Genomic DNA, 24,756 nt, shown 5'->3' with positions numbered 1-24,756 from the left:
TTATGTTTCTCAGGGTCCCATTTGGGGTGCTTTTCCACTTCATCACCACTTCATCTTCTCTAAATAATCCCAATTCTTTTTATTGTTCCTCTTTGGTAAGGTTTTTTTTTTTTCCCCTAACACCAAGTAATTTCTTTTCTCCTTTAAATCTTGTGTGTGTGTGTGTGTGTGTGTGTGTGTGTGTGTGTGTGTGTGTGTGTGTGTGTGTGCTTGAGCCAAATGTGACCATCCTAAATAAAATTGGGCAATTTGTTTGTGCCATTATACCGTACACACATTCTAGTAGCAGTTCTGGAAAGCATCAGAGAATGAGATATTAGAAAAAATATTTTTTCTACTATAAAAATATTTATTTTTCTAATATTATATGAATATAATGATATTATGGATAGGAGCAATATGCTAAAATATTTTTGCAATTTTGGTGATGGCAAACTCATGTGGAAATTCTGCCCCCTGTTTCCTTTTCTCTTCTGTTTGCCTAGCCAGTTATTCCTCAGTTTTGGTTTTCTCCCTCAATATTAGGCAAGAAAGAGAGGGTGCATACTAATTCTTTCTTGTCTTCTGGCAGATTATCCAACGACAACTGGAGCAGGTGGAAGAGAAGCAGAGGCAACTAGAAGAGAGAGGAGTCGCTGTGGAAAAGGCTCTCCGTGGTGAAGCAGGTACCATTTGGTTTGTGTTGGTTGTTTTGTGGGTTTTGTAAAACATCTCTCCCTCTTTCCCCCCACTGTGTAAGTCTCTAGTGCTGTTTTACAAGGGACACTAGGACCATTGCAAGAAAACTTCTCTGATAATAGGATAGTTTTCCCTTCCCTGGAACTCAGTCCTACTTCCCAACAGATTTCTCCAGATCTCTTTATCCTCAAGTTTCTGTAGCTTCTTGCTTGTTCAAGGAAGAGAAGTATTCTTTTCTTGGTATGCCCCAAAACATGAACCCATTCATTAGCCCCAGGATGAAGCTCCCCGGTCTCTGGGGAGTGAATGCTAAACGATTTTACCTGCTTATGGGTGGGCACTGATCTTTACCAGGACATCTTGCTCCTTTGTTGTATCATGTTTTTAAAATGGAAATGATATAAAACAAAGCTGACTTTTTTCTCTACAAAAGGGAGACTACTACAAGGAACCATCACAGAACTGGCCTGCATAGGTGCCCCAACACTCACCCCATATCTTTTCTTCCCAGTATCCTTGCCCGTAAATTGCACCGAGCAAAGTTGGGTACATTGCCCCCAGCACTCCCACTACCCCCTGCTGTTAGAGTACCAAGTCCCTTCTTAGAACAAATTCAGTTCCCATTACCAACCTTGGCCACGACACTGATAGAGAGAAAATCTTTTGCCTCAGATTCACCCTGAATTTTCCTACTAGCTGCTCCCACCGGTCATTATCATTAGTCTGCAAATTGATGTCTTACTGGTTTGAGATCCTGGACCAAGCACAGATGTCTGATACCAGGAATTCTAATAAGCCCAGAGAAAGAAGAGGAGATCTAGGGAAGGGCCTGTGGTTGTATGACTTGTAGGCAGCAGAACCGTAGCATTCTGAGGGGCTGGTGGAGAGCCCCAAATTGAAAATCAAGAATATACAGCAGGGTGAGCTCTGTTCTAAAACGTGGCTGAGCCTTTGGAGAGCAGCCAGCCACAGGCAAAGCAGCGGGATCACTGGATTGCCATTTTACTTCAGAATCAGAGGATATTCCTGGACAATTTCTCACATATTCCTTAAGTAATCCACCTGACTGACTGGGATTTGTCTGAGCTGAGGGATTGGGTCACTCTTTGTGACTGGGCTAAGTAAGGTGGTTCAGCAGAGTGCAAACCTTCCTTTTCTAGGAAGCAGAAGGGCCCACGAGTACTTTGTACTTCAGAATCTGATCACTCATTGATGGTTCTCCCTGACCCTCTGTCAGAAGAACTAAATCAGGTCTTTCACAGTTCTGAATTGTCAGCTTTACCTCATGGGCAGGTCAGACTACCAAATAAGGCATAGAGCCTCTGAGCAGTCTACCATATAACAAGGTTTAGAAAGTCTCACAGCTAGAGAAGTTTACTGTCTCCACCAGGAGATTACATGAAGATGCTGTAAATGCAGACTTTCCATAAGAAGAACTTGGATTCCTATGAGCCACGATGGCGCCCGTACTGCCCTCTGCTTTGGATTTACTAACTATTCTTTCTTGGCTTCATGGACAAAAACCTGCTTTTTTGTTCTGCAAGGGTGATGGGACCAACTCACCAAAAATAGCCTCCAGCTGACACTGGCGCTTAACAAGTCACTTGCTCTGGGATGCTGCAGTTTTTCCTCACTCCTAACAGATGATGAAAGGAATGTCTGTCCTTCCTTCCCCCCTCCATCCTACACATTCCTTCTACCAAAGCAAAAAGTGATTAACGGATCTGAACAATCAAAATGAATAAAACTTTTTCTTAGTTAGTGTATTCCTTTAGTTCCTCAGTCAGAAATTCTTGGGGCCTCTTGTTAAGCTATTAACATGCTACTTCCTTCCTTTAAAACATCTGTTGCCTGCATTATAATTAGACTAACATTCTGCTTTAAAAACCCCTTTAGCCTTTCAATTTCTTTATAGGTTTCCCTGAGAATTCTAATTGAAATTTTCCTATATTATTCTTTCTAATAATGAATCTACTTTAGTTTTTATAAACTTGTGTAATTGGAAGGAGCACTATCTCAGGAAGGTCAGCATTTAAACCAGAGAGATGAAAATATGGTCTCTTTTTAAAGCCCCTCTTAAGTTTTCATATTTCTCTTGGAAAAAATGTATTATAATTCATTGGCTATACCACAAGAGTGAGTTTTCAAATCCACTCATTCCAAGTAATCAATTTATTTTTATTCTTTTCTTATTTTAAACTCATTATTCCTAAGGTTGAACTTTTATTAAAATTCTCAAACTATGCTTACTACTTCTTTATTTCTCTATCCTATTTTTTATCATTCTTGTTGCTCATTTGAGCTCTTTCTAGTTTGTTTCTATCTTTCCTTCAGGAAAATGCCCTTAGCTGGGTGTGATGATCCAGGGCATCAAAGAGTAAGACCTCATCTCCATATCCTGAGGCACTATGCTAGGTCGAGTATAACATCATGTTGTTTCTTATCTAATACTTGTTTCTCAAGACTTCCTGGGATCAGACTTTTTTATCTGATCTGCAGTGCCAGAGAGAAGGACCAAGTAAGTATCCACAAACCTAACCAGTAGCAGAATAAAAATGAGGTAAGCCATTGTGAAGTGCATTACATGTCTAAAATTCTCTTGCATCTGAATTCTCTGGGTTTATATACAGAAAAGTGTAGACCCAGGATACCGATGAATATCTTAGGTTATCTTTGATGCTGGGTTGTTGGTCCTTGGGTACCAATTTTCCTGGTCTATCACTGGATTAACCTTGGATGTGAAACAAGTTGAACAATCACTCAATCGGCTAATTCTGTTATACTTTATTTGCATCTCTGCCCATTATTTGCAAAGGAAACTTCTTACTCATGAAATAATAAAAATGGCAGAGATAGAAGATTGAGATGGGGCAAGTGAAATGTTTGAAGTTGGACAGTCTATCATTTTGATCTGAAGCATCTTGCAGTTTAATTCTGGAGGGACAACCTTACTTGCTAAGCCTCTAGAGTCTTATTTCAGCTCCTTTCTCCAGCCAATTCTTCCTTCTTGAGTATATGAGAAACTGAAAGCCACGACTGGACAACAGTTACCAGACAGTCAATGCCTGAAGCCAGACTTAGTGGAAGAAGATATTTTGGAAAATATGGCATCAGTTGCATCAGAGCAAACAGAATTTGGAGGCTGTGGTTGCCCAGAGAAAACCTAAATTCCATTTGTGAATGAACAAAGAATCCAAGGAGAAGATGAGCAGTTTCAGAGATAATGGCCCCATTCCTAAAGCAGAGATTGTGGCTTTGTTTCAAGATAAAACAGCAAGGTTTCTTTAGCCCTCATTGTGTTTAGAAAAAATAGGTTCCATAAAGAATCAAACACCAGAGTTCGGTGGGAGTTCTTGAAGATAACAGCTTTCCTCTTCTTAAATATGAGATTGGTGACTTTGAGGGCTATTATAATGCCTCCTCCTTTCTCGTGTCAGTATAGAACTTAAACTAGCCTTCAGTATTCATTCTTTTCTTCTGTATGCAAAGTACTGATCTTCTGTCCTTGTATTTTCTTAAGTCTCTCATGATGTGGGCATTTTTGTGAAGGATCCTGTCAGATCCTGAAAGAAATGGCAGTATTATCTTCCTGTGAAGATCCAGGGACTTTGAAAAACCTTTCTCTCAACTTTCACAAGTTCTAAGTTATCACAAGTAACTCTTCACTCTGGTTTCTTGCCAGCCAACCTATCTAGATTCCCTCTTTCACTTTTCCCTATCAAAATTTGCATTGTTCTGTCATTAACCCTAATGGTTAAAAAACAACAGCAACACATAATATTTTCTTCATGAAATATTACAAACCAGAAACACACTTGCAGCAGATGATGAACCACCATGAACAAGGACTCCTTGGCTATCAAGGCAGTGCCTTCCCCTAGTTCTCCAAAAATGCTATTTGAATGGATGTAAATAAGCATAAAGATTCCTGATTCTTTGCTGTTTCTTCTGGTGTTTGTATGTATATGTATGTCTCTATCTTCATGTTCTTTGACTTTGGGGGAGGGGGCAGGAGGGTTATGTGATCCAGTAACTCTCTCTTCACCAATTCCTTGTTATAGACTATTGGGGAGAGTCTTATTACAGTGACATCATCGACTTGCATCTGGGTGGTATGTATAGCAGCATTTCTTGTTGGCACTAACCCTGCTGACGTCCCTTCCCTACCCTGTCTCCCCATCCCTTGCTCATAAACAAGAGGAAATAAGCCTTGTAACCAAATGGCAAATGCACAGGCCCTTTTCCAGCTCAAATGAGCTATGCTCGTGGCACTCTTTAGGCCACAGATACTGTAGGAAAAATTTTGAAATTATATATTCTATTCAATTTTTCACAAAATCTCAAATCCCTAATCCAAGGCTTCTTAAATTTTTTCTACTCATGACCCCTTTTCACTCAAAAAATTTTTATATGACCCTAGATATATAAAACAGGTATACAAATCAAACATTTACTGATAAAAAATCATAATTTCACAAGCTTCATATTTAGTTAGGAGACCTCATATGGGGTCATGAACCACAGTTTAAGAAACTGGGCCCTAACCAACTTATCAGCATTGTAGCCTGGTCTTCATCTTTCTTGTGCTACCATATGTCAAAGTAAATGTTCCTTTTTTTTTTCCCTACTTCAAAATGAGATCCCCTTTCTATTTTAACCTTCCCCCATTTCCTACAAGCTTTACCGTCCTTATAGTAGCTCACAATTTTTTTGAGGACCCAGTTTCTGGGATAACCTTTTTAGTTAAGAGTGTTCTCACTCTTCCCATGAAGTTTCCAAAGATGAATTTCAGATAAACCAAAAGTGTAAGCATCTCTTTCCTTTGCTTTCTATGTATATTCTCTGATCTGAAAGAAGATCCTGTTAAATACCAAAGTTGCAGCGTTGCCCCAAACTTCTTCCAGTGTTTGTTTCCTAAGTGTATAAATATTTTTTTTCCATTTCTCTCTCTAAATCCCACATTTTCATTAATTTAGAAAATTTTGAGCCAAATTTTGAAAATTTGGAGTGATTTTTAAATAAGGGCTTGCCATGAAGACATTCAAATGGTTAATGCCTAAGATAATGATTTTTTTTTCCTCAATCTTCAGTTAGGTCCTTTCACCTCTTCCCTTTAAAGACTTTTCAACCAAAGTTCAAGGAAGAATTTACAAGATAGAAAAGATAGAGGAAGATAATTTTACTCTTCATACTTCTTACCCCAGCCATTCTTCCAAGAGCAATCTCCTCTGATTTTTTTCATTTTAAAAAAACCATCATTCTGTGGTTGTTGTTATAGTATCGTGCCATCCCTCTCCTCTTTAATGAGCTGCTAGGAAATACCCAGAATATCCTTTGGAAAAATAAAGAGTCACAAACTTCTCTTGATGATGATAATTATTACTGATCTGTGAGTAGTGCCTTGCCTCCATTTAATAAATTTCAATTGGTGAGTACCGGGCTGCAGACTCTTTGTTATCTTTGGGGACATCAGCATCCCTGTTTATTACATGCTGAAAAAGGGCTGATGCTAAACTTCCAGTTAACATATCCCATTCCCTGTCTAATGTCCTCATTAGTCCTTCCTCCTAACACTTGTGGGGATGGAAAAGGGGTGGAGAAAATGCTTCCCAAATCAAAACTTATGGATGAAACAAACTGTTTTTTAAATCCCTGTAATATCTATTTGTTTAAAACAAAACCCCCAGCCAATGTTACTGCTACCAGACACAGTCACTAAAGGTGCTTTTTGCCTTCTATATAGAATTAAACTTTGGAGATTACACTTAATAGATCAGTTTCATGCTCTGGTCTAATCTAGTGTTTTGCATATAGGGAGCTAAAAAATTTCAGAGGCATCTAAAAATAACAGGAAATGACTTCACTCTTAAAATCGATTTTGAGTTTCATGGAAAATCATCTTGCAGTTTAGACAACTACCTATAAAATAACAATGTCATTATGTCTTATATGCCTTCACTTCTCTTATTAAAAGACCCCATCCTCATCCCATTCTGATTTTCTTTTTGCTTTTTGTTATGTGTGACAACCTTGTAAAGGATATTGGACCATTCCATATTTATGAGGATGCCCTGTCACTTACCTCAGTCTAAGAAGAAGAAGACAAAAAGCTTTAGATAACCATCTGTCTAAGATACCTTGTAAAGTGTAATAAACAGACCTAAAAGAAGAATCAAGTCAGTTTGCAATTGCCTCGGACATTTCAACCTAGTGACATACTATCTCTGTTACCCCAAAAGCTCCTTGTCCGCTATCTGCCATAGGTCTAAAGAATCTCATTCTCCCTTATTATTATGTTCTAACAGGGCTATCAAAGCATCATTTAGTAATCAGTAATATGATCTTACTTTTCCTGTAGGTAATAAAGTAAGACATTCAGCAGGCAGTATTTGGGGATGCTGACTTGGTGTCCTACAGAAGAATTGTGAAATCACATTCCTAACTCTCAGTGCAGTATTGATCATCAAAATCTGTTTTAGAAGAAACCAGTGCTTTTTTAATTCGCTGAGTTATATAGAATTAAAGCTTTCCTTTTCTAAAAAACTGAATGTGGTAATTGAAAGAGAAATGATCTGAAAGTACAAAAAATAACTCTATAGAGAAAAAAAAGGGTTAAGAACTCTCAAGCATGCACTCTCTTCTACCTCACCTCATTATTACTTATTTTCACTCAATGGTAAAGTGACATTCTTCCAGCCTATTTCCCCTTTCTGTTACTTGCTCCAGTCTGGAGATGGATTCTGCATTGCAAATATTGAGTGAGGATTATCTTCTCTATCATCCATTTGCATATAGATTGGATGTGCCTTATTTTGCCTACACCCCCACATATTATGTCATGGAAACTTCCCCTTTCCACGCAACATTGTAAATTGATTTTTTCACACTGTGGTAGGGTAACTTTTTTTTTTTTTCTGTGCTTTATTTTGGGGAGCTAGTATGATTTTCTCAGTCGTACCCAGAATTCAACTTATAGTCAAGTACATATGAAAGTAGATATCATTAGGACTAGGGGCACGTTAGTTTGGGGAAGCAGAAAGGTCTACTTTAGCTCTATGGATAAGCTGTACCAACCCAGTCAAAAGAAAAAAAAATTGTCAGTCCGGTCTCTTTATTTTGTGTAATCTACACAAAACAAAGAAGATAAATGGAAGCTACATTCTTTAATATTATATCACCAGAGCTTTTTCCTAACCCTGGTCATGTTGCTTTTTACAGGTTTATAGTTAATTGTGAATAGGATCTGATTTCTAGTGACTTAAAATGTGAATTTTTCCAAATCTTCCCTTCCCCAAATGTTAAAATAGGATTTTTGGTGAGGTTTTTTTGTTTGTTGATTGGTTTGTTTTAAACTAAACTCTGTAATTTCAGGACTGCAGGGAAATCGAGTAAGGAAGCTTCTCCCAGTATAAGTCTTTAGCTACTCTCAATGAATCTCGAGGCACTGAAGGAGCTTGTGACTTATGTGGTCACACAACCAAAACCAGTCTCGTTTTCCATGTACTTTCTATCATTGCTTCCCTTATTTTATCAATATATTTTATTTTATATTTATATTATATAATATTTATATTATATTTATTTATATTTATATTATATTTATTTATATTTATATATATTATATTTATATAATATTTATATTATATTATATATTTTATATATATATATTTATATTATTTTATCAATATAAAGTCAAAATATGAGTGAATAATGGTATCTTTATGTGATATTGAAAGGAATAATATTGAGCCTCCTAGAGAAGGGGGGAAATGGTATTATTACTACCAGAAACCAAGTAATTAGAACCTCCTCTCAGGATGAAGGACCTTTCCTCCTCTCACCAGAAAACAACAGTTCAAGTGTCTAAGAGGTGATCAAAGTGCTTGCAGTGGCTTTTCCTGAAGGACGACATACATTTATTAGTGTCTGAGAGGAGCCAGACACTGCTATAAGCACTGACAGTGGGGGAGAACCTTAAACTATTGTTGAGGAAGAAGTGTGTCCCTTCTGTGGCAGAAAACAGAAGAAATGAGCCCTTTCACCTTAGCAATTATCTAAAGATATAGAGGAAGAAATGATAGCACATTAAGTACTTTGAAGGGTGTAGTAAAAAAATAAACTGCTTTCCATCAGAAGAAAAGGTATATAAATAATGTCCAACTTAAAAAAAAATTAACTTGTTTTTCAAAAAGATCTTTTTTTATTTGGTTTTCAGTTGAGCCACAATTCTATTTAATCTATTTAATTCATATTGTCCCTGATATAGCATCACTACTTATAGTATTTTGGAGCCTTATCTATATACATCACCATAGTTCTGTGGGAAAATGTGTTCAGCTCCACCTTAGGAAAGGGGAAAAAAACATCTCCCTCTCCTCCAAGCTCTCATGATGGCTTCTACTGTTGGACGGAAGGAGCTGCCTTTTCTTTTTCACCATCCTCCACTTTCCAGTCAGCAGTGCTGCTACCTCCATCACTTTTCCTTACAATAAGTCCTTGACCTGTCCTAGGGATGGGGAATTTGGGAGAAGGAAAAGTGTGTGAATTCAGTTAGAAAGTTTATGTGATAGAATGAACTTTCCCTACAATGTCACTTCCCATTTCAGGGCCAGCTCTTCAATCTCCATGTTTTAGTTATTAGATCCTAGAAATTATCTTAACTGTTTACTTTTGCTCCAACATTTCTAACCAGTATTTCCCTACTGTGATCTGTTGTAAAGAACAGGTTCTTTGCAATAGATTCTCTCCTGCTCTTCAATTCTTGGGAGCACGATCTTCCTTTTGAGATTTCCAAGGAATTTTTTCACTAGCAACAACAATAGGGAAATTGAATTAATAAAAATGAAAAGTACAAAGAAATATCTATTTCAAAAGGTTTTCAAAAGTTTGCAGAACTTGTCCCTAGTATTCCTTGAGCATCAAATGGAGTTAAGCTACTTTATAGAATAGGAAAATGCAAAATATGGCTTACAGATTTCCTCATTAAGACCAGTGAGCCAATGATAGTTTTTATATTTTTAAATAAAGTTTTATTAGATCTAAAATGTTTCTTAAAAATTCTCAGCCAAAGGGCTGAGTAGCTGTTGTTTGCCAACCCCTGATGTAGAATCACATCTTTGTCTTTATTCATTTGAACCGCCACTAATCTTTCGACTACTTTTAATCTTGATAGTTGGGACTTTCTTGTTCCCTAAAATATGGGGGAAAGAGGTCTTTTTATTTTGTTTTCATTTACACTTTATTCTGAGCTGACTCAGTCCAGTCCAAAAACCAAAAACTGAAACATTAGAGATATGAAGAAATTTAAAAAATAGTCCTCAAGCAACTCACAATCTAATAGAGACTTTTGAAATAACCATGTACAAACAAGCTATATACAAAACATAGGGTAGAGAAACTGAAATGAAGAATTTGGGAAAGGCTTCTTATAGAAATCTATGTATGGTGAACAACCAGTGAATAAGTCCAAAATGGCCTTTACTTGTTGTCTAGGGGAGGGGACAGAAAGGAAGGGAAGGAGAAAAATTTGGAACACAAAGGTGAATATTGAAAGTTAATCTTCGCATGTATTTTGAAATGGAAAAGCTATTATTATTAGAAGATGGCATGGCTTGTTTAAGTTCTAACCAGACTGTTCTGCACAGACTTTTAGTCTCCTTCCTGCCCAGTCGTTGGATGACAGAATATAAGGCAAAGTGTAAAATAGAAGGCTTGAGGGAGGACAGTTTTATATTTGATCTTGGAGATGACAGAAACCGCAGGCATTTATTCAGCGAGGAGTGGGGAAAAGAGGTCTGACCTGTGCTTTAAGATTGTTTTGATAACTGAGTGAAGGATGGACTAGAATAGCAAAAGACCTGAGGGAGGAGGAATCAACCAGCAGACCATTTCAATAGTCCCAAGAATAAAGTCATACATATCTTGGATTGCTTGCTGTCTAGGGATGGAGGGAAGAGAGATAGAAACAAATTTGGAACATAAGGTTTTGCAAGGGTAAATGTTGAAAACTGCATATATTTGGAAAATAAAAAGCTTAAAAAAAAAAGAATTAGGTTATAAGGATTGTAGTAGTAACATCAAAGGAAGGAAAAAGTATTCAAAAAATGTTAGAAAGATAGAATCAATAGGGCAGCAAAAGATTGGCTATCGAGGGAAGGAGATTTAAAAGTGGGGAGTCAAAGAACTGGGAAGATGGTACTTTTACCAATAATAGAGAAGTTGAAAGTTTTAGAGGAAAGATGAGTTGAGCTTTGGACATGTTGAGCTCAAGATATCCAATTACAGATAGCTCAAAGGCAGTTGGAGATGGGAGATTGGAGGTCAGCAGAGAAGTTAGAACTGACTTAGTAGATCCAAGAACCATTGGCACAGAGTAAACATCTAAGCTATTCTTTTAATCCCTTCCTTATATCCCCTGTAAACCACCTCCTGTCTCAATGTTTGACCTACTTCTGACTGCTTTTGACAGCCTTCCTACAACTAAATCCCAACTCTAGCACAAATCTACTCCCTTTCTTGTGACTATAGAATACCACTATCCCCCCACCTCTGTCATCTTCATTTTTCAGAATCAAATCAAACATATCAGGATCTATACACTCCCTCATATCTGCTTCCTTCCTTTCCATTCTCAACTCCCATCTAAGATATTTTTTAACCTCTGACTTCAATTAATACTTTACCTTCCTAATTGGTCTTCCTGCCTCCAGTCTCACTCCTGCTTCCCCTGAAGTCTCCATCCTTTTCTTTCCTTGCAAGTACAAACTCATTTTTTTCATCTACAAATTAGATGACTTCTGAATGTCCTTCCAGACAAGTCCTCTGATCCTAAGCCTGCAATTCTCAATTCCCCACATCTAGTGCCAATTCACCTTTCCGTCTTTATTCCATCTTTATTTTCTTCACATACTGTATTCTAACCAGACTGTTCTGCACAGACTTTTAGTCTCCTTCCTGCCCTATTTTGCCTCCCTATTCTTCTCCCAAATCTCTGCTTGTTAAAATCCTCTTCCTTCACAGGTACCACTTTCTTCATTAAGCTGTTCCTGATTGTCCCTCCTCTCCCCACTCCCTCTGCCCTGATTCCTCAAGCCATTCTCTTTGGCCTCTCCAATGCCTCTAATAATTTATTCCTTGCCCTGCATCATAATTATTTATATATGATACAATTATTTGTATGTGGTAATTCCTTACTACAATGTAATTTTTCAAGAACAGGGATTATATCGTTTTTATTCTTTATATCTTTATATAGCATTTGGTTAATATCTTCTAGGGTGTATTTTGCCTAAAGGAAGAGGCAAAATCAAATTATTTTGTGGATAGAGCATTTTTGTGAATAGAAACAGTCATCCTGTACTTGTACAGTTAGGAAAATGTCTTAGTTATGATTGCGTATTGATTGTGTATTGATTTCCTCTGCCCTTTTCCAATGAATTTGGACCCTATTCTTTATTCTCGTTAAGACGTGCCTTAAAAAGACACAGTAAGCTATTTTGAGTAGCAATTATATGTGAATAGAAATTCAACCACTTAAAAAAAAAATTAGTATGCATACTAACTACATTCCTAAAAGAGAAAGACTGAAGAAAACAATCAATCTCAAGCTGAGAGACAGGGTAGCTTTTAATGGGAATACTTCTAAGTGACTATTAGCTTTTGAAATGAGCTATTTGTAACTAATTATACCTGATGTACATATAGAATCTAACCTTCAATATTATTTATATTTGATAAGTAGATTTTACCAAAAAAAATCAGAAGGAGTTATCATTTGAATACACACTATGTTCAGAATACTGGGAGAATATCCGAGGGAAAAGAAAGTGTCCCTGCCTAAAGCAACTTGTAGTCTTACTTTTAATTGCACAGCCATCATAGGGAGATGCAAATGTAAAAACTGGGATTACTTCCTCTGTAAATTGGACCTGCCTTCTTTTCTCAAAACCGTTCAGAATGTCGAATATCACTACATTTTCCTGTCATATGAGAAACGTTCAGATTTAAATTTTCAGGCTCAGATTTCTACAGTTACTATTAGGTAAGGTAGGGCCTTCTCAGCCAACAGCTTGACTATTCATTCCTTTATGTTCATTTAAAATAAGACTAATTGTTGAATCTCCTGCTAAAAAAGAACTCAGCCCTGATTGTTCCCTCAGAAGTGTGTTCTTTGCCTGTTAAGACCATGACACCATTAGAAGCAGGTATCATATCCTGAGCTCTATGTTGTCTCCTTTTGTGTTCCCTTAGTTCTGTGATGGTCCCTTGCTAATGCTCCTCCCTGTTCAGTAACCATCTGGGTCTCTCCGCTCAAAGTTGTCTCTCCATACCATCCCCTCTCAGCTGCCCTGTGCCTCTCCTTGGCGTGTTAGTTCCTATTGTGTTCTGTCAGCTTACATCCTTGTTTCAGTCCTCCAGTCTAAACTCTTCCCTGGCTTTTGGAAATCAAGCCCCTTTACCACAATGGAAGGCAGCTTTTAAAAGTCTAGAGAGGAGGAGGAAAGACTGGTATTCTTTCTTCTGTGACCTCAGAGAATGGCACTATTTGCTGGTGAAGATTTCCCCATTTGGCCCAGCTTAAAGCAGTACCAATATTGTATCCTGGTGCCATCAAAAATGTTTGGGTGCTACCCCTGAGTTCCTTTCAGTAAGCATGGCAAAGTGGATGATGTTAGACTTCTACCCTTTAGTTTTACCTCCGGCACAGATTATACTAAGATCTTTGGAGATGGATGGATGGGTGAATTTGCTTGGGTTTGATTGTTACTTCACCTGCAAAATCAGAGAACTTCCCTACACACCAATTTGATCTGTCCCATATGCCCCTCGTCCAGATTGACTCAAAAGTGCACAATCCTACCCAAGACATATGGGTACTTGAGAAAATAAAAAGTCCAACACTCAAGACCTGACAGATCCTGGTTTTATAACATCCAACATCACTATAAAACAATTAGAAACAACCCAATTTTCCTGTAATGGAGTAGAGGGAATGGGTGTGTTCTTTGGGGACAAATTTTGCATTCCATTTCCAAGTTGTATACTCACCTCAGAGAATGTTCTGCTTGATTCCCTGATCTTTTCTTGTCTGGTTTCTTTGCTGCTTTAAAAAAACAAAAAAAAAAGAGAGAAAATAAAAAATAAAGGACTTAATTCATTTGTAGACTTGTTTCCCTTGTTTCTGCTTCTCCATTTTTCGTATTTTTTCTTTTCTTCTTATTGTTCCTTTCTTTCTCACTCGTATGCTTTTTGTCCTCTGCTTGTCTTTTATTTCACCTTTTCCCTATTCCTCTCCACTTCCAAATTCCTCTTTTTTTCGACTTTTCCTGCTCCTTGTCTTTTTCCTTTTCCTTCTCTTCCTTGTTTGGTCCTTTGAAGTTGAGCCCAGTGGCGGGACACCACGTCGTAGACCTCCCTCCTTCTGCCCTTGCTGTGTCCATGAAGGTAATGTAACATGATACAATCCCATTCCCACTGCCACGGAGGGGGTCATAGTACCATTAGTCAACCAGTGACCCAATTCCCAGATGTCTCTCTTTCATTCCCTTTCCCTTAAATCCCAACATTTACCCTCTGTTGTAACTTTTTATGACTGTGGCAGTTTGTTACAAGGTACAGTATCCCTTTGACAATTTGGGGGAGGAGGCCTAGGATATGGGAGTGAAGGCCAAGTCTTTGGTTTGGGGGAACTACAGCAGCTGCCCTAAAAACTCATCACCTCCATTGTTCACTGGGGCATTTGATTTCTCTGATCTTTCTAAGGAACCAGGGATACAGGGGAGAGAGCCTCCCATCTGTATGACTGATTTGCATTGTTGAAGTAAAGGAATACTGTGTCCTTAAAAAGACTGGTTTGCATAAACATCCTTAAGGTCTTAAAAAAAAAAAGAAAAAAAACACAAAACTTTGTACCCCATGTCTTGCTGAGTGTATTTTTGACTTTTGTCTAATTTGGAGTCTTGTTGTGATAATTGTTGTTGCAAAGGCATGAGGGAAGGGGACGGGGAGAATGTGATCGTGACTAACCTTGCTAACCTCTTACTCTGCTTTTCATGGCTCTCACGTTGACTTTCATCCACCCTACCTTTTCTCATTGGCTGTGAACAATCTCTACTGTAGTTCATGAGGAGTGTTCAGTTTTCACTTAGTTATTTCTTTCTATTGGGAGATGGGAAAGGAGACTTCTCCAGTGCTCTCTCATGACTCTGCCACACTATATAGCTTGCATGCTAAAGGTCCCATCTCCCTGTGGCTACCCTGTGGGTATATTGTGCAGAGATGCCCAAAAAGGAGTGCTTGGAACTGAGCAGATGGCTAGATTAAAAGCCAATAACCAAGTCTATTTGGTTGGGTGAGCAGAGCATTATTCCCCGCCAAGACTCAGTCATGTGCTGTATTAAGCAATGTAGCTCTGTAAATATGATGGTAGTTTGAGGCTTTTAGACTAGGAACTCATGAAAGGACTTAACCCTGGGAGCAAAGTTGCATGTGAAATGGAGCAGAGCATGGACACTAACTCAAACTACTTGTGGGAATGCAATAGTAGTCTTCTGCCTTTGCAGACTTTAGCCACCAAGTAAAGACTTGTATATGCCATCTTTTGCATTGAGAAAGATGTATTGCAAAAAATTCATTTGTTTTTTAATGGTGTGCCTGGAATATTAAGCATTGGGAGTATAGGAAAGCAGTAGCCCATGAAGTTCAAATACATCATGTACCTGGAAAGAATATGTGTTTGCCTAAAGAAACTCTGAATTGTAATGGTGATCACAAAATAAGTTAAAATAGGTATTTTATGGTTTTGTTCTTGTTAGAATGAAAGTGTAATTTTTCCAAAGAGTGAAATAGTCAATTGAGTCAGAGGATAGGGTTAGGAACTGGATTTTGTTCATGCTGCAGTCATTTCAAGCTTCTAAAGAGCAAGGTAGGATCACCTAAATGCCTATCAGCATTTTCGAAGTGAATTATGCCCTAAAAACCATCCCAGAAAGAATGATGTCCATAGGGGGTGGGGGGGAAATGTGTCCCCTTGCTGGACAGTTACTATACCAGGGAAGATTTTTTAAGAGTAAAGTAATTTACCAATGCAGGTTGAAACCTCCTTTGCAACTTTTAAAAAGAGTTGATGAAAGCATTAAGGAGTTAAATGATTCACCCAGTGTCACATAGCCAGTCAGTGGCTGAGGCAGACTTGAAACCCAGGCTTCCTGTTTCTGTTCACTATCTCACAATGCCTGGTGAATCTTACAATGGAAGACCCTTTAAGAGGCTTCCAAAAAATAAAAATAAAGAGACTACAGGTAAGACTATCCTTAACATTCATCCAAACATAAGAACCCATGTTGCCTGTTAAGTACTTCAAAGTAAATAATTCTGTAAGTTTTAGGTGAACCCACTTGCAAAATTTAAGAAGTCAGCACACCCTTTCCCTACATTTTATGCCCATTTGTGATATGAAGTACTTCTCTGTCAGAAAGTTCTTCCTTAAAACTCTTCAATTACAATTTAAACCCACTAAAACCAGAGGTTTAACTGAATAAGATCTCCGTGGATGTTGTGTATAAAAGACATTTCATTTTCAAATAGAAAATCTGAAAACTGGTGCTGAATTGGATCATGGAAGGTCTTTTTGTGCATTTTGTGATAGTATTAGCTTAATCAGGATAGGCAAAACACCCTATAGGAGGGAGAAATTGGGTTTTAAAAAAATAAAGAAAGAAAAAATCAGCGATAAATTAAGTAAAAAAATAATCCTGTGCAAAAAAAGGCATCTTACTGTATTAGACTATCAGCATATGTGACTCAAAAAGAAAGGCAGGACAGGGAAGAGTGGGGACGGGGAGTTGTTTGTTTTAAAGCACTTTAAAGTGGGCCGGGACCAACAAAGAGAGAAAGTCAGAGTCAAGGATAAGTTGGTGGTCAGAAGGTCTGTCAAGTGGAAATGAAAGAGTGGAAAAAGTGAATGGGGAAGGGGCGAATGATGGGTTCAGAGTTTCTGCAGACCTCTTCTCATCCTGTGTGTTGTAGGTAAACTTAACAGATCTGGCTTGGAAGTGTTCCAGCAGCTCTTGCTTGGCTCTCTTTGCACATTGGCCCCTGTGTTGTAATCCCAGTGAGCCGGGAGATGGCAGCTGAGTGTTTGTATCTTTTGACAGGCATGGGGAAGAAGGACGATCCGAAGCTGATGCAAGAGTGGTTCAAGCTGGTGCAAGAGAAAAATGCCCTGGTGCGCTATGAGTCGGAGCTTATGATATTGTGAGTGACGGGGCTGGGTCCATTGGTGGTGGGGAGAGGGGTGGAAGATCAGCAGAAGGAAAAGGACATCACTTTGTTCCTCCTGACCCATTTTTCAGTGCCCGTGAACTAGAACTCGAAGATCGGCAGAGTCGGTTACAACAAGAGCTCCGGGAACGGATGGCTGTAGAAGGTAAAAAATAATTTGGTTGTTGGCAAGTTGGTTTAGTCTTGTCTGTATTTATATATTTATATTATCTATATTAAAATAGAGATAATATTAAGTATATGTTTTATATATTATATATGAAATATATATTTAAAGATTTTGGCTTCCTCTGCAGACCACTTAAAGACAGATGAAGAGTTAATGGAAGAAAAGAGAATCCTGAATGAGATGTTAGAGGTGGTGGAACAGAGGGACTCTCTGGTCGCCTTGCTGGAGGAGCAGAGGCTTCGAGAGAAGGAAGAAGACAAGGATCTGGAGGCTGTCATGCTGTCCAAAGGCTTCAACATGAACTGGTCCTGAGTCTCTGCTGCACTCACCAGTCGCTCTTTCACAGCCATTTGGCCTGGGCTGGGCTCTCCAGAAACCCCTACTTGAGAAGGTCTGGCATTTTCTGAGAGCATACTTTCAAGTATCCATGTGCCTCGTCAACAGTGGAATTGAGCCTCGTGGGCTTTGGGGAAAACTCCGAGTGAGTCCGGCCACCTTGGAGGGCCTGGCTCGGGGCCCACCCGAGATATATGCACGGGGAGAAGGAAGAGCACAGAGTGATTGACACTTATTACGGAAAAGCCTTTCTCCTCCCAAATGGACTACGGTTGATCCTTTTTTCTATTTCCTCTACTAATCTCTTCAGTGAGAGAAGGAAGCAAAAAGACTCCCTGTGACAGCACTGCTACTATGGAGTTAACTTCCTATTGTGGAGGGATGTAAGCAGCCAAAGGGAGCAGAAGTTTTACCTATTCTTCCTATATCCCCATGGAAGAAACCCACCCACCCCCAACCTGAGAATACCCAAGAGAGTGAAAATAGGGCTGAGGTCCAGCCATCCACCGTGGAGGTCAGGACTGGGGAGATCTCCAGAGCTATCTGTGGAAGAGAAGAGGGTACATAAGGGAACAACCCTACACAACTTAGAGAAAGTTCATTTAGAGTGTGTGGCCCAAGCACTTCCCTGCGGCGAGGACCCCGGGCTTGGGGAGTGCTACCTTTCACCTTTGTTTTGAATTGCAACTATTTTGACACTGGAAAATACTGACTTTGAGGGACGGCGGGGGTCAAGGCCCCAGGTTTCAGACCGCATTTGAGGGCGGCCTCAGGACAGAAGGTTATTGACACTGTTCAGTACTTTAAGTTGGGAAAGGAGGATATGTTTTCCTTAATTTTTTTTCCTGTGTTTGCACAATGAAAATGAAGCAAAAGACCTGATGGGACCCTCGGTCATTTTGAACCTTTTTTTTTTTTTTTTTTTTCAATTAACTTATTTTTTTAATACTTGAAAAGAAGCAAGTTTGCTTTTTATATCTTTACAAGAAACACAAATCATCCCAGTGCTCGAATGAGGGATTACCCGACATCTGTCTTATATCATTCGTCATCCAATTGGCATCTGACTGAAATCTTGGTTACGTGCGTCTATTTATTCGTGTCCTTCATGATATTTCTAGCCTGTATTTCTGGTTGACTGCAGGGAATAGAACACAACCCTGTGGTGACCCAGTTGGTTTTTTTTTCTTATTTTATCTGATGGCTTGCTCTGTGCCCTCCCGTGTGTCCTATTCTGGCTGAGACCTAATCTTGGCCCCCTGCCTCCTGACTTGGAGAGCAGCAGGTCTCCAGGACCCAGCTTTCCCTTTTCCTCCGTGCTTCAGATTTGCAATAGTCATGTGTCAGAGAATATATTTCCATTAATATTCAAGGCAAAGCCAAGATTACGACACCAATCTTCTGTCTCCTCTTGCCCACCTTACTCTTGGTTTCGATCCTGGCTCTGAAAAAGCTGCTCTTCTCATATCTGACATCAAGGGTTTCTCCTACCAAAAATACACTGATAAAAGAAGGTAGAGGAGTTAACCTTCTTTATCGACTAGTCTGACTGACATTGATGCATCTTAATCCAGTGGGCAGGAGCCTCACTAAGGAGAGCTCCCCCAGACCAAGCCCCTCACAAAGAAATGCACTGAGCAGGACTTCACTGATAGGTTTGGGCAGACTTCCCAGGCAAATAGATGAACTATATTTGCTCTCCCTCTTCTCCAGAATGATGGGAGGGGAGAGCCTTAGAGTTGACTAGCAGCATGCAATCAGCAGCTTGAACCAAGCTCACTGCAGTTTACTTCTCAGAGTTCCCAGTTCCACTAGCTTAGACTGACCCAGGAGTCTTAATTGTTGTGCGGTGAACCCAGGGAAGTCTTTGCCAGACCAGGCGATCTCCATCCGAGTCTTGATTAGGCCGAGTGAAGCCCTGGCACCTATCAGAAGCAACCTATGGATAAGGCAAGAGTCAGATCTGACCTTGAAATTTCTGTGGGGAATCATCTTGTGCCTCAACCATAACATCCTCCTTGGACTTCAGTTTCCTCATGAGGAGGATTGACTACATGGCCTCCAAGGTCCCTTCCAGCTCTAAAGCTATGAGCCTTTTAACAATAAAGGAGCAAAGATTTTGTCCCTTAATTCTTTCTGCCTAAAATCTGCCATCTTTTCCTATGGAAATCCCCCATTGACAAGCTGCTAGATCCTACCCCAAGCTCTGACTTTTATCCCTGTCTCCATATTTCTAGTACAGCGTTCGCCATTTTTGCTCCCTTTTCTCAAAAGAAAAAATGTTCAGTATTCTGCTTTTGAGCCCCCACCTTTCCAAGAAATGGGGACCTACCCCTGTAGTGTATTGAACACTACTCTATAACTATGTGGCCTTCTCACCATCACCGCTCCAGTGGGCAGGAGTTAAGGATCAATTCAGGATTAAATCCTAAATTACTTAAAAGGATATCACAGTGGTGATGATGACATGCTTCGAGTAGCCTGACGTAGCAGCTATCTCCTCTCTTGCTTTTATCTCTTTCCTACTCCTGCTGCTGCCAAGAATGTGAATATTCACACTACTGCAGCCTATTAAATCACGGTCTGCTGCAGGGAAAGTGTTGTACTAAACATACTATGCATATAAAAGGGGCTTAATAAATGCTTATTGAATTAAATTTGGAGAAAAAAACATATTTTAAAAAAAATTTCAAACCTGTAAAATATTCCCCTAATCAACAGTATTATGGCGTCAGTGTGTTCAGTGGCAGGAAACGTATCATCAATTACTTGCAAAAATTCTGTTTTATATTTCCAACCTTTAGTTGGAGTCTTAGTTACTCCTTACAAAGGAGCCTGAACTCCATTGAGTACAGCCTGATATTTTTTCAGACTGTAGAAATGGATTCTTTTTTTAAACAACCATTTTTGTTAACCACTGTTTTGCGGATTTTCTTAGTACTCTGACAACACAAGTAGCATGTAAAGTTTCCCAGCTCTGGCTTTCCAGTTTTCCAGCTAAGCTTTCTTTCTCAGATCTTAGCTCCTGGAAAACAGGATCCCTGGTTCTACAGAAATCCCAGAATTGCTTTTAGTGAACACAAGCACAAAAAAACCCAAAACCCATAACTGCCCACCTAACAGCTTGGGGGTAACAGGATCCCCATTGTTTGAAGGGAAAGCGCTTTGGTTCTGAGTCTCACGGATCATTTAGCCGTATGGCTAGGTATCTCTCGGTCTGTGACCCTGTCCATACCCAAACTGGTACCATCAGTGAGTTTGGAATCTAGCTTCAGTTCTTTGCTCCCAGACTGATTCTAACCAGCACCAATGGAACAATCATCTACTCCCATTAAGCAGAAGTATTTTCACAGAAGGGTGACGAGGGGGGAGAGTAGAAGAGGAATACATTGGACCTGCCTGACCAAGAAAACTGGTCCATTTTATGCACAAAATAAGTTTTAGAAAGATATACATGGTGTATTTTTTAGGTATTTTAGTAACATAGTTAACTATTCTGCATTTCCTTCACTGTAGTGAAACAGACATGCTAAGCAAGCAGCCACAATTTCTGAAAAAAGCCCATATTCACATATTTTACATATATCAATATATATACATATGTTCATGTATATATGTGCATACATTGTTTAGTAATGAGTAATAACCTTTATTGGCATTTGTTCCTTTGTCTGTCTGTAAAAACTCCCTTCTCATCTCTTGAATTCCCATACAAGGCAGTATCTGATATAGTTCATCTTGGCCAAAAATGAACTCTCATGAGTGGGACCATACAACATAGTTCATTCATAAACAGATTCTCCATGAAGTTAAAGAATTCATTTTGTCCTGGATTCCAAGAAGCATCCAAGCTCCAAACATTGATTCGCTCTTTTTAGTACAACTAAAAAACTAAGTTGCTCCCCATAGTTTCAACCCACATTCAGCCAGTAGGAATGGATAGGGCCCTAGAATGGGCCAAGTCCCACCTTCCTTGGTTGGAAGTCAGTCCAACTAGAATTCCAAAGATGTCTTCATCCCTTTCCACCAGAGGCTTTGCTTTCTCTTCCCTTTCTCCCAATGATTTTCCCAGCATAAAATCAGATGTTACCTTCCCACTCTTCCTCGCTCTCCTGATAAATCAAGACCCCTCTCCACATTCAGCCTGCTTCTCTGAAACATGGTTGGTTCCATGATCACCAGCAAAACTGCACACAAAATCCTGTTTATTTTAACTGGAGAATGAGATGTAGCTATGTATGTCAATGGGAAGCCTAGAAAAGGTGATTTTGTTACCCAGCTTAGTTTTTTATTTCTATTCATTCTTTTGGGGCAAACGGATTCCACTTAAGCCATTCCATCTCCTTTGTAAAGATTGTCCAAAATAATGAGTGTAAAGCCTCTTCAGTGTTATGGACAGGTGGAGTAGGGCAAAGTGTTACAAGGAAAACGGTGTCTCCTACTCAGACCTGGTCCTGTTCTTAACTAACAGCAGTGAATGAGCCCTAGAGACCATATTTTGTTGGTTGCACCAGGTAACTAAAACCCCAGTAGACTGCCCTTTGTTAAATGTGGGCTGGCTCCCTTGATGAGATAGCCCAGCTCCCTCACCACTACCTGGAATGTTAAAGGGAAAGTTGAACTCTTCTTCCAGTCTCCACAGCAGCTGCTGCTGCAGAGGACCATTCTTACGTCGTTTTTTTCCTTGGTCCCTATCCCTTTCAGTTCTGGCATGACCTTCCTAAGCTGGGAGCTGTCGTTCCCAAATTTTGCAGGTGTCAGGATCTGACATCCTCTCCTGTTTAGACTTTCACAAGTCAACTATAGAGAATGTCCCAATTATTCAAGAATAAAATTCCGTATCCCCATGCAGCTTCCACAGGGAATCACTTAGCCCTCTGTGATGGATCAGGTTTCTCAAACAGTTAAGATATTGGCCAGGTCCTAGGCAGTATTCCCTTTGTAAATGATTTTCACCTTTAAGGATAATTCTCCATACAACGTTAGCAAAAATAAAAGTGTGAGAGAGGGAGAGAGTCTTCACAGCTAATAGTAGATTGAAGACATGGAGAAATTAACATTCCTGATTTCTGTTCCTGCTTCTGCACCAACTTAGTATGTGTTGCTAGGGAAGTCATCTCTTTCTCGATGCTTCAGTCCCCTGACTGTAAAATGATGATACTTAGGAATGTTGTGAGGGGTAATAATTTATAAATAATAACATATCCTAAAGTACCTGGAGCTGTATCGTTTTATTCTGGGTGTTTAAATTGTTCAAATTAATAACTCCTTCCTGTAGAGACTGGTCTGAAATAAAGGAAACCCAACAGGACCCCTAAGACAGCTCTACACAAAAGAATATATTCCTGCTGCCAAGTAATGCTGCCTGATCTGAGATCAATCAGAATATTTTCAGTTTATTTTTTGTGTCCACATTTGACCCTTTTACTACTTCTCTTCTTGCTTATTAGATGTTGGCTGCTAGATAAGCAATAAGGACACGATGTTAAGTGCCCTCTACTCTTTTGTCTTCCATTCATCCTTAAATACAACCTTAAAATGTCCTGCAGCCAGTCAGCACTCCATATCCCACCTTGAATGCTGCAAGCGGCCGATATGTTAAGCATAGGTTCTCCCCACCTCAGTGTTCTGCCAGAGGTATCAAGAGAAGTGTTGAGTGTAATGATTGTCCTCCATAATATCAGGAAGAATGTATCCTACAGAGTAAGAACTAAGAGGGACTCGGGACTACCAAGGAACACAGGACTTTCTAGAGATCGGGACTTTAGTGCCTTGCTAAATAGGAGAGCACCTAGAAAACCAGACTCTCTCCTGGAACTTGAGGAAATTCACTGATATTTTCAGCAAATGTTAGTCCTGCCCCATGAGTCTGTCCTCCACAAAGATACGGAGAAACATTTAACTGCCTTCATTTCCATTGTTCCAAAAGCCCTCTTGTCTGAAGAAGTAACTGTTCACACCCTTCCTCACACACTTTTACAAATAACATTACTCCTCACCAGCTTCACTGGAATACAGGAAAAGATTTCTGGAGCAAAGAATGAAGGGGTTAGATCATTTCAAGAAATTCCTCTTTATGTTTTCAAATTATTTATTCAGAGTTAGGGAAGGATCGGAGAGTGTGTCTAGACATTTCATAGATACAGCTGTCCCAAGTTCTTTGTGGTTCTGATCACCGTGTTGTACAGTTATTAGACCTGAGTGAAGTACTAGGTACCTGATCTACTACACTTGTGTACTATGGAAATAAATATCCCTCACCTTTTCCCTTCATTGTCTTCACAGAGATTGATATCAAGCATTCTTCCCGCCCACATGCATGATCTAGGTCACTGTTGGTTCAAGAATTCCATTTTTACATCAAACCCAGAGACGAGAAAGGGGGGAAACACCACCCAGCTATCATCTGGCATAGGTTAGGAGTGGGCCAAACCCTCCACACAGTGATGGACAGGAAGAGACCTAATTCCTCCATCAAAACTGACAAAGGTTTGGTATGGTATGGGGAATAGCACAGGACCGCAAAGAAACACTTGAACGGGAATTCCCAGAGAAGTAGCTGTTGGAAAAGAAAGCTTTCTGAGTATCGAGATAGGAAAGATGGAAAGAATGCCATATTGTAATGGCATTGTGGTAATTTAAATATTACACACACATTCACACCAAATACACTCTAAATGAAGGGATTTGCCTCTTGCACCTTCTTCAAGGATAGGAGAATTCTGATATTCAGACTTTAAAGGTTTTTATAGCTTGTGTGTGGAGTATAACAGTAAAAAGTATCTTCTGTGTAGAAATAAACATTTTCTTCAGTTCAGTTTGGTTCTGGTGTACATTTGCTCTCTAGATGTTTATGCCCTCCAAATGGCCAACAGCTAAAATAAAGTCTGTTGTTATTTTTTTCTTCTGCGTGGTAGAAGCTGATTTTGTCTCAAGTAAATAAATTCTTGCCTGCGATGGGGCTCCAGCTTGGGGTGGCTGTTTTTCAGTGGTGGACTGGACCAGATGATCAGAAATCTGTATGTGCAGCCCATATAGATGTAAGCAATTACACTGAGCTTCAATTACAATCACTAATCCCAGCCTACTTAATGATACCTGGCAATAGCAGTTGCGTGATAGTGTTCAGGCTCCACTAGTCAATGAGTGTGCTAGATAATTAAGAATAAAAAAAAAAAAAAAAACTAGTGAGGATGAAGGAAGGGTTGTGTAAAGTAGGCAGAAAAAAAATTGAAAAGAGTTCATGGCAGTTCCTATAGAAGAACAATTCCTAAAGCAATAAGGTCAAATTT

At 39.3% G+C, this 24,756-nt stretch overlaps 1 protein-coding gene across 4 annotated transcripts in view; it reads left to right on the top strand.

The window, feature by feature from the left end:
- Positions 1-24,378, top strand: part of MICAL3 (microtubule associated monooxygenase, calponin and LIM domain containing 3) — a 243,831-nt gene extending 219,453 nt beyond the window's left edge. For 2 of the 4 annotated variants that reach the window (XM_074266836.1, XM_074266837.1), the window contains 5 exons: positions 572-665; positions 14,056-14,121; positions 16,833-16,932; positions 17,031-17,104; positions 17,256-24,378. In XM_074266836.1, coding sequence (XP_074122937.1) covers positions 572-665; positions 14,056-14,121; positions 16,833-16,932; positions 17,031-17,104; positions 17,256-17,440 — 519 coding nt within the window. In that variant the 3' untranslated portion in view covers positions 17,441-24,378. Of the gene's footprint in view, positions 1-571; positions 666-4,739; positions 4,791-14,055; positions 14,122-16,832; positions 16,933-17,030; positions 17,105-17,255 lie in introns of all 4 variants that reach the window. The other 2 variants (XM_074266838.1, XM_074266839.1) reach the window with 2 other exon arrangements.
- The last annotated feature ends 378 nt before the right edge of the window (positions 24,379-24,756 follow it).

Source organism: Sminthopsis crassicaudata, chromosome 5, assembly GCF_048593235.1.
Source record: "Sminthopsis crassicaudata isolate SCR6 chromosome 5, ASM4859323v1, whole genome shotgun sequence".
Lineage (NCBI taxonomy): Eukaryota > Metazoa > Chordata > Mammalia > Dasyuromorphia > Dasyuridae > Sminthopsis > Sminthopsis crassicaudata.
Note: the sequence above shows the minus strand (reverse complement) of the source record. Positions and strands in the feature narration are given on the sequence as shown.